At 46.8% G+C, this 10399-nt stretch overlaps 1 protein-coding gene across 1 annotated transcript in view; it reads right to left on the bottom strand.

The window, feature by feature from the left end:
- LOC105519769 (cytochrome P450 4F22) overlaps nt 1–10399 on the bottom strand; it is a 47534-nt gene that overhangs the window by 13379 nt on the left and 23756 nt on the right. Inside the window, 4 exon segments of the mRNA XM_011953232.1 lie at nt 1173–1440; nt 4276–4397; nt 4607–4734; nt 4855–4908. Of these exon segments, the coding sequence (XP_011808622.1) occupies nt 1173–1440; nt 4276–4397; nt 4607–4734; nt 4855–4908 (572 nt within the window).

The raw sequence follows: 10399 nt of genomic DNA, 5'->3' as shown, positions 1-10399 counted from the left end.
ACCCCCACCCTCACCCTGCCCCGCCGCTAGAATTCGTAAGTCCTAACTTCCAATACCTCAGACTATGACCATGTTTGGAGAGAGGTCTTTGTAGAAGTAATCAAGGCAAAATGAACTCATTAGGGCAGGGCCCTAATCCAATGTGACTGGTGTCCTTATACAAAGAGAGGAAGACAGAGACAGGCACAGAGGGAAGATGATCTGCAGACATAGGGAGAAGACAGCCTTCTGCAAGCCAGGGAGCAAGGCCTGGAACAGATTCATCCTCCATGGCCCTTGGAAGAAACCAGCCCTGCAGATACCTTGATCTTGAACTTCTAGCTTCCAGAACTGTGAGAGAGTAAATTGTTGATGTTTAGGCCATTTAGTTTGTTGTACTTTGTAATAGCAGCCCAAGAAAACTCACCCAATGAGTCTTACATATTCTGACCCCATCCCAGACCCATGTGAATTTTTTTTTGTTTTGCGTGTGTGTGTTGTTCTGTTTTGTTTTGTTCTGAGACAGAGTCTCGCTCTGTTGCCCAGGCTGGAGTGCAGTGGCACCATCGTAGCTCACCACAGCTTCCAACTCCTGGGCTCAAGCCACACTCCTGCTTCAGCCTCCCAAGTAGCTGAGACCATAGGCATGCAGCACCACACCCAACTTATTTTTTTTTTTTTTTTTTTTTGAGACGGAGTCTCGCTCTGTCGCCCAGGCTGGACTGCAGTGGCCAGATCTCGGCTCACTGTAAGCTCCGCCTCCCGGGTTCACGCCATTCTCCTGCCTCAGCCTCCCGAGTAGCTGGGATTACAGGCGCCCACCACCTCGCCCGGCTAGTTTTTTGAATTTTTTAGTAGAGACGGGGTTTCACCGTGTTAGCCAGGATGGTCTCGATCTCCTGACCTTGTGATCCACCCGTCTCAGCCTCCCAAAGTGCTGGGATTACAGGCTTGAGCCACCGCGCCCGGCCCTCCAACTTATTTATTTTTTGTAGAAACAGGGTCTCCCCGTGTTGCCCAGGCTGATCTCCAATTCCAAGGCTCAAGCAATCCTCCCACCTCAGCCTCCCAAAGTGCTATCATTACACGTGTGAGCCACAACGCCTAATGGAGTTCTAACATTTATCATTTTATGTGCAATTCCTGGGGAGGCCATCTAGGGCAGGGCTCCACCCTCCAGGGCCCAGCCTCACCCTGGCTAGGAGCAGCACATCAATGAAGTCCAAGGTCTTCCCTTGCTTGGCCTTAAGCCAGGCCTCGGCCCCCTGCTGACGCAGTGCCTGCCGCCGTTCCTGGATAACTTCAGTGGTGAAGTGGTGTACCATGTCACAGGCCTGCCGGAACCTCCGCCCATCCGCCGAGCGGTAGTAAATGAAGTCGAGGTAATGGTGCAAGCGATACTGACGCCGGACAGCCAGAGCGCTCAGTTCAATGATAGCAGAGATGTAATCACTCATCTTCCTGCCAGGGAGAAAGGAAGCCGTGAGTGTAGCCCCTTCCCCCAGCACGGCACAGCCATGGCTTGGCTAAGACCCATGGTTTGGCTAAGATAAACCTTCACTCCCCATTGAGTAGATAACAAAGAGAAACCCTATATTAACTCTATTTTTATTTCATTTATTTATTTTTTAGATAGGGTCTTGCTCTGTCACCTAGGCTGCAGTACAGCGGGATAATCATAGCCCACTGCAGCCTCGAACTCATGAGCTCAAGTGATCCTCCAGCCTCGGCCTCCCAAAGTGCTGGGTTACAGGCCTGAGCCACCACACTTGGTCCCAGGTATATTTTTAAACAGGCCCAAAGAGGGATAAGGACTTTCAACATAGGCAGAGCAATTGTAGCATCACTAAAGCTAAATGGTTATACTCCTCAGCATGGGAGAGAATATTTGCAAATTATATATCTGATAAGGGATTGGTACCTAAAATAAATAAAGAATTATTAAAACTTATTTTAAAATGGGCAATGGATATGAATAGGCATCTCTCCAGAGAAGGCAGAAATGACCAAGGAGAATGTGAAAAGATACTTAACAGCACTGGTCACCGGAGAAATGCAAATCAAAGCCACAATGAGATACTACTTCACTCCACTAAGATTACTAAAATCAAAACTTATAGTAACAAGTGTTGGGCTGCACTCCAGCTTGAGCAACAGAGCAATACCCTATCTCTTAAAAGCAAACAAACAAAACAACAACAACAACAAGAAGCAAGTGTGAGTGAGTATGTGGAGAAACTGGAGCTCTCACACTCACTGGTTGAAAGAGCAAAATGGTACAACTACTTTGTACCATGTTGAAACCCACTGAAATAAAGTTTAGCAGTTCCTCAAAACGTTTAAAATGGAATTACCATATGACCCAGCAATTCTGCTCCTAGGTATATAGCCAAGAGAATTAAAAATACATGTTCACACAAAAGTTTGTGCATGAATGTTAATAGCAGCATTATTCATAATAGTCAAAAAGTGGAAACAGTGTCCATCAATGGATGCCTGGATAAACAAAATGTGGTATTATGTGGTAAATGGAATATTATTCATCAATGAAAAGAAATACATAATTGATACATGCTACAATATGGATGAGCCTGTAAAACATTATGCTGGGTGAAACAAACCAGACACAAAAGTCTGTATGATTCCATCTGTGTGAAATATCCATAACAGGCAAACCTATAGAGACAGAAAGTAGATTGGTGATTGTCTAGACCTGAAGGAGAAAGGGAAGGGCAAGGGTTGCTAAAGTGTATGAAGTTTCTTGGAGTAGGGGGAGGATTGATGAAAATATTCTAAAATTGAGGCCGGGCGCAGTGGCTCAAACCTGTAATCCCAGCACTTTGGGAGGCCGAGACGGGCGGATCACGAGGTCGGGAGATCGAGACCATCCTGGCTAACACGGTGAAACCCCGTCTCTACTAAAAAATACAAAAAATTAGCCGGGCGAGGTGGTGGGCGCCTGTAGTCCCAGCTACTTGGGAGGCTGAGGCAGGAGAATGGCGTGAACCCGGGAGGCGGAGCTTGCAGAGAGTTGAGATCTGGCCACTGCACTCCAGCCCAGGCGACAGAGCGAGACTCCGTCTCAAAAAAAAAAAAAGAAAAGAAAATATTCTAAAATTGATTATAGTAATGGTTGCACAACTCTGAATACACTAAAAGCAATTCAGGTGTATTCTTTAAGTGAGTAAATTGTATAGTATGTGAATTGTCTCTCAACAAAGCTTGCATTTAAAAAAAAAAAAAAACAACAACACTAATGGGTGAAGCATGCTTGCAGGGAGCTGTCCTCAGTCCTGAAGTGGGCTTGTTTTTATGCCCTTATTGCAGTCTGTCGTTTTCTTGTTTACTTACTTATTCATGGTTACTGCCTGTCTTCCTACTGAAATGGAAGTTCTAGAAAAGCAAAATCTTGTCTTTCTTGTTGACTATGGTGTTCCCAGCACCTAATTCAGAGCTGGCCTTTACTAGGCACTCAGTAAATATTTCTTGGATTAATTAATTATTTAATTTCTAAAGCCATCTTTAATTATTTAATTACTAAGACCATCTCTGCCTTATCCAGCTGGAACATGTCCCTATAATGCCTAGAGTAACAAAGTCATTAGCTTGTTACTGAGGACCTACTATGTGTGGCAAACTTTGCATTAATTGTCTTCCTTATTCCTTATGTCCCCACTTAGACTATAAACTTCACAGAACTGTGACTGTCTGTTGTTCACCACCCTGTCCTCAGCAGCAATATCATGGTGCCAGGCACATAGTAGGTGCATAATGAATATTTGATGAATGAATGAATGAATGAACCAAGGCATTGATTATTTGATTCATTTACTCAACAAGTATTCTCTGAGCATCAATTATGTGCCAGGGCAGTGCTACATAGTTTTATCCTTAAAGCATCTCTCAGAGAGTAAGAGATTGACATCCTTTTTTTACAAATAAGGAAACTGAGCCTCAGAAAGTTGGGAGGACACTGTTCAAAGACCACACACTCTTCATAGTAGAATGAAAAAATACTAACATTTACTAAGCACCTACTATATACCAAGCCATTGATTCACATTTTCTCATTTAATTCTCACACAATGACTATGGGGAAGGAATTATGAAGTCCATTTTTTGTATTAAAAAAAAGTGAAGCTCAGAGAGATGGTCAGTTTCCTGGAACCACATGGCCCATCCGTGGCAGAGCTCCCATAGGCCAGAGTTGTCTAATGCCTGAGAGTTCCCTTTCTCCTGCCACCATCTTGCCCCTAGAGCAGCTGGCTCCACAGTCCCAAGAAGGGTCACACTCACTCTTGGCAGTTGCTGTTGTAGCTGAAGACGCACTTCTGAAGACTGTCCAGGGTCATGAGGCTGATATGCTCAAACATATCAAGGGAGACCACTGAGCCCTCTGCCAGACGCCGCCATTTAGCCTGGAAGAGAGATACATGGTGACTGTGCATGGAAACCAGAGACGGGGAGTCAGCCTAACAAGGACCCGACTGCATTTTCACTACAAGCTCATTTTATAGATAAAGTCAGTGAGGCCTCCTGACATCACATGGCTTGCCCATGCATGAGTTGGAGCCTGGACCAGCCTCACTCCCAGGACACCCTCTTCCCACAAAGCCTTGGGACTCACATGCATAATGTCAGTGCACTGGTTGAAGATCTTCATGTAAGGCTTCAGGATGTCAAAGTGGAAGGCAGGTGTCAGCAGGCGACGGTGCCGGCTCCACTTGTCACCTTTGCTGAGCAGCAGCCCATCCCCTGGGCCCAGAAGACTGAGGTTAGGTACCTCTCCTGTTACTCTGAAACCCTCCAAGGAACCCCACGCTCTTCCCTCTCTTCTCTGAAGCCCCAGCCCCAGCCTACTCACTGGGCACTCACCTAGCCAAGGTTTTAGGAAGCCATAGAAGAGGTCATCCTTGGGGGCGATGGCAGCTGTGGAGGGCAAAGGACCAATAATGACTCCAAATAGAGTCCTTCCTTCCTTCCTTCCTTCCTTCCTTCCTTCCTTCCTTCCCTCCCTCCCTCCTTCCCTCCCTCCCTCCTTTCTTTCTCTTTCTTTCCCTCTCTCTATCTCTTTCTCTCTCTCTCTCTCCCCCTCTCTTTCTTTCTTTCTTTCCAGAGTCTCACTGTGTCACCCAGTCTGGAGTGCACTGGTGGGATCTTCACTCACTGCAACCTCCGCCTCCCAGGTTCAGGTGGTTCTCCTGCCTCAGCCTCCTGAGTAGCTGGGATTACAGTTGCCATCATCACGCCCAGCTAATTTGTCTGTATTTTTAGCAGAGACAGGGTTTCACCATGTTGGCCAGGCTGGTCTCGAACTCCTAACCTCAAGTGGTCCACCCACCTCAACCTCCCAAAGTGCTGGGATTGCAAGCATGAGCCACCACGCCTGGCCTCAAAACAGAGTTCTAACTCTTGACCTTTGCTTATGACTTTCTTAGGCCTCCTCACTGGGCTCTGACCTCCCACTGTATTCCTCCAGTCCATCCTCCACACCTACCCGAGAAAAATCCGTATAAAACGCTGATCTCAATATAAGCCTCCCCTGCTCAAACGCCTCCCATGGCTCCCCATTGTGCTTGTAAAAAGTTCAGGTTCAGCCTGGCATTGAAACCCAATTCCATCTGGCCCCTGTATGCCTCTCCCACCTCACCCTTCAACATACACCAGAAAACCCTATTCTCATCACATGTTGTGGATCACCTCTGAACCTTTGGTCAGGCTGAGCTGTCTATCCAGAATAGCCTTCTTCACCTGAGCCTTCCCCTTTTTTTTCTGCCAGCTCAGGTCATCTGAATCACACCTCCTGTGCTCCCAGCCTCCAGCCTCGCCCTCTCCAGTGTGTCCCTCATCATGGCCCCAGGAGAATCTCATCTGACTATCAGATCTGACCATGCCCCTTCCTGCTCACACACCCATCACCCTCACATACCAGCCCATTTTCAAAGCCCTGAATGATTTGCCTTTGTCCAAATCTCTCTCAAGACACCTCTGTCTTCCATCCCCCATTCGACACCACAGAACTAACACCACATAATTTTTTTTTTTTTTTTTTGAAATGGGGTCTTGCTCTGTCACCCAGGCTGGGGTGTATGGTGAGATTATAGCTCACTGCTGCCTCCAATTCCTAGATTCAAGCGATCCTCCCACCTCAGCCTCCCGAGTAGCTGGGACTACAGAGATACACCACCACACCTGGCTAATTTGTTAATTTTTTGTATAGACAGGGTATCGCCATATTGCCCAGGCTGGTCTTGAACTCCTGAGCTCAAGTGATCTTCCAAATTCAGCCTCCCAAAGTATTGGGATTACAGGCATAAGCCACCATGCCCAGCCACACCACAGAACTTTTCTCAGCTCCTCAAAAAGACCACGTGCTCTCTCTTCTCTGAGACTTTCCACCAGTTGCTTTCTCTGCCTCAAACACTCTTCCCTCATCCTGTAGTCTCAACTTGAATGCTTCTCCCCACCCCTGACCCAGCAATCACTCTGGATTGTATCCACTTAGTTACAAGCTCCTTAACAGAAGGGTTCATGTTGATCACTGATATATTGTGCTAAATAAATTTTTATTAAATGAATAAATAAGTCAATCCAAGGATAGATGAATGAAAGAATAAATGGGTGGATGGATGAGTAGATGGACAGATGAGTACACAGATGTAAGAATAAGTGGATGGATGAATAGCAGATGGATAGATGGTGGGTGGGTGGATGGATGGACGAATGGATGGTTGGATGGATGGATGGTGGATGGGTGGATGGATGGATGGATGGATGGATGGATGAATGAGTGGATAGGTGGATGGTGGATGGATGAGTGGATGAATGAATGCATGGATGGATGGATGGATGGATTCTCCTTCTATATACTGAACAGATTTGGGGCTGAATGGGCAGAGGCCCGGGAAGGAAGTATCTGAAATTCGAGTGGTATCACTTTTACCTGAATGTGACTCAGCCACCTACACACACACACTCCCTAGGAATTGGCCAATTGCATACATAATCATCTGCCCACTCATCCTCCCATTCAACACACCTCTTCTGCTTCCTTTCTGTGCCCAACCCAAGTTGGGTGATGCTGGGGACCTACAGATGGCTCAGCTCTATGCCCTCCCTGGAGGAGCTCCTGAGCAGGACAGGAAAGGGAAGCAGAGGCATGCCATGCAACTACCAAGAAGGTAGAAAGTGTGATAGGTGCTAAGGAAGGCTCAGAAAAAGGGCTGTTGCAAGTCAGAGCAGGCTTCCTGGAGGAGGCAGCATTGAAGAGGAAAGCAGGAGTCCAGTCACTCCTCTCCTCTCTGTGCTCTGGACTCCAAGAGAGGCTCCACAGGGATCTTTCTGACACCCAGATCTGGTCAACAGCTGCCTTGTTCAAATACCTCCCATGGCTCCTTGTCACACCTAGGATAAAGTATAAGTGCATTCACTTTGCAGTCCAGTTCCTGCTTAACTGTCAGTCTCATTTCCTATTCCCCCCAACATATCACCTTCACTGCAGCCACCATAAGTCACCTGAATTTGCCTGGAATTTTCACACATCTGCATCAGTGCACTGGCAGGACTTTCCATCTGGGACTCCTTCTCTAGCAAACTCCTAGGCATCCTTTAAGGCCCAGCATCACTGACACCTCCTCCAGGAAGCCTTCTCCAAACTCCCTTCTCAGCTGAACCATTGCTCTCTCATCCTCAGGTTCCTTTTCCACTCCAACTCTGACCACTCAATGCCAGGAAAGTCTGTGTCCACGTTCCTCACCAGTTTCCCCCTCCGGCAAAAAGGAGATGGTAGTCCAGGTGCAAGGATTCGCACCTGCAGTCCCAGCACTTTGGGAGGCTGAGGCAGGAGGATCACTTGAGCCCAGAAGTTCAAGACCAGCCTGGGCAACACAGCAAGACTCTGTCTCTACAAAAATGTTCTTTAAAAAGAAAAAAAGGCCGGGCGCGGTGGCTCAAGCCTGTAATCCCAGCACTTCGGGAGGCCGAGACGGGCGGATCACGAGGTCAGGAGATCGAGACCATCCTGGCTAACATGGTGAAACCCCGTCTCTACTAAAAAAATACAAAAAACTAGCCGGGCGCGGTGGTGGGCGCCTGTAGTCCCAGCTACTCCAGAGGCGGAGGCAGGAGAATGGCGTAAACCCGGGAGGCGGAGCTTGCAGTGAGCTGAGATCCGGCCACTGCACTCCAGCCCGGGCAATAGAGCGAGACTCCGTCTCAAAAAAAAAAAAGAAAGAAAGAAAAAAAAAAGAGAGAGAGATGAGATGAGATGGTGTATGAAATACCCCCACACGGTACCAGCATGGAGAAACTCATGCTCAGAAAACTGCATATCACTGTGTTTGAGAGCTTGGGTTCTGGGCCAGCCAGGTCTAGGTTCAAATTCCAGCCCTGCCACTAACTAGATATGTAAGCCTGGACATGTTACCACTGCCAAAGGAGAAAATAGAACAATCCTCCCTCATGGTATCCCTATAAGACTCAACAAGCTCTTGTGTTCCTGGCACATGGTAGGTGCTGGTTAAACATGTGTGTATGTAAATATGTAATTGACCAACTGTTAGCTATTTTTATTACTATGATTCAAATGATTTTTTATTGGCATCAAGAACTTGTGAGATAAATGTTTGGGTTTCCTGTTAATAGAAAATTAATGCAAGCCCTCTGTGGAAAACAGCAAAGTGATTTTTTAAAAAGTTAAGTACAGAATTACCATATGACTTGGCGATTCTACTTCTAGGTATCTACCCAAGACAGAAATGAAAACATAGGTCCACCCCAAAACTTGAACATATATGTTCATAGTAGCATGATTCACAACAGCCAAAAGGTGAACAGATAAACAACAACAACAAAAAAATCCATACAGTGAAATGAAGTCAGCCCTAATGACCAAACTGGACAATATAGCAAGACCTCATCTCTACAAAAATAAAAATAAAAATTAGCTGGGCATGGTGGTGTGTGCCTGCAGTTCCAGCTACTCAGAAGGCTGAGGCAGGAGGAGGATTGCTTGAGCCCAGGACTTCAAGGCTGTAAAGAGTTATGACTGCACCACTGCACTCCAGCCTCTGGGTGACAGGCTAAGACTCTGTCTCAAATTAAAAAAAAAAAAAAGAAGAAGAAGAAACTGATTCATACTACAACGTGAATGAACTTCAAAAACATTATGTTGAGTAAAAGAAAACAGACACAAAAAGATCACATTTTGTGTAATTCCCTTTCTCTGATGTACCCAGAATAGGCAAATCCGTAGAGACAGAAAGCAGATTCGAGGTTACCAGGGGACGGGAGGAGGACGGAAATGGGAAGTGATTACTCAATGGGTGTAGAGTTTTTTTATGGGGTGATTAAAAATTTTGAAGCTGGAGAATGCTGGTGGTTGCCCAACATGGTGAATACACTAAATACCACTGATTGTTCACTTGTAAATGGTTAATCATATGCTACATGAATTTCACCTCGATTTTAAAAAGATGACATAAAAGCAAGCCACAATTATATGTCTATATATCATGATGTTCTCTATAAAGCATGTTTACCTACTTTCTCTCATTAAAATTTCCTAGTCCAAAGGCCCATAAGATGATAGGGGAAACTGAGGCTCCAACAGGAGGTGGGCCCTCCTCCGGGCTCAAGGGCTATGCAGCTCCAAGCTCAGAGCAGCAAGCTACTCCCAGGTGTGGCCCCAGGAGGTCCTGATCGGGGGTGGAGTCTGTGACTGGAGCCTGATCTGTGTAATTCCAGGTGGGGGAACCCTGGGGCCAAAAGGCTGACTCACAGTCCCACCCTCTCCATCCTGGAGTTCCCTATCTGGCTTCTCTGGTGGGGAACGTAGAACATCCCTCCCTCCACTGGAGGAGGAGAGGACAAGAGGCTTAAGCATCTGCTACATGCCAGCCCCTGCTGGGGCGCTACTCCTTGGTCTGTTTGGAGTCTCAGAACCAGGCAGGATGGTGCTCAGGAAACTGATGCTCTGAGTGGGAGGAGGAGGGAGGAGGAAGGAGAAAGAAGAAAAAGAGAGGCCAGGCACTGTGACTCACACCTGTAATCCCAGCAGTTTGAGAGGCCGAGGCGGGAGGATCACTCAAGGTCAGGAGTTCAAGACCAGCCTGACCAATATGGTGAAGCCCCGTCTCTACTGAAAAAAAAAAAAAAAAATTACAAAAATTAGCCAGGTGTGGTGGTGCACACTCGTAGTCCCAGCTACTCGCGAAGCTGAGGCAGGAGAATCACTTGAACCCGGGAGGCAGAGGTTGAAGAGAAGGGAGGAGAGGGGAAGAGGAGGAGTAGAGAGAGAAATAGAAGGAGGAGGAGAAGAGGGAGGAAGAATAAAGGGAAGGAGGAAAAGAGAAAGAAAAACATATATTAAAAAGGCAGAAGAGGCCGGGCGCGGTGGCTCAAGCCTGTAATCCCAGCACTT

This window comes from Colobus angolensis, unplaced genomic scaffold, assembly GCF_000951035.1.
Source record: "Colobus angolensis palliatus isolate OR3802 unplaced genomic scaffold, Cang.pa_1.0 Scaffold36, whole genome shotgun sequence".
Classification (NCBI taxonomy): Eukaryota; Metazoa; Chordata; class Mammalia; order Primates; family Cercopithecidae; genus Colobus; species Colobus angolensis.
The sequence above is the reverse complement of the archived record's forward strand: the minus strand, read 5'-3'. Positions and strand labels throughout refer to the sequence as shown.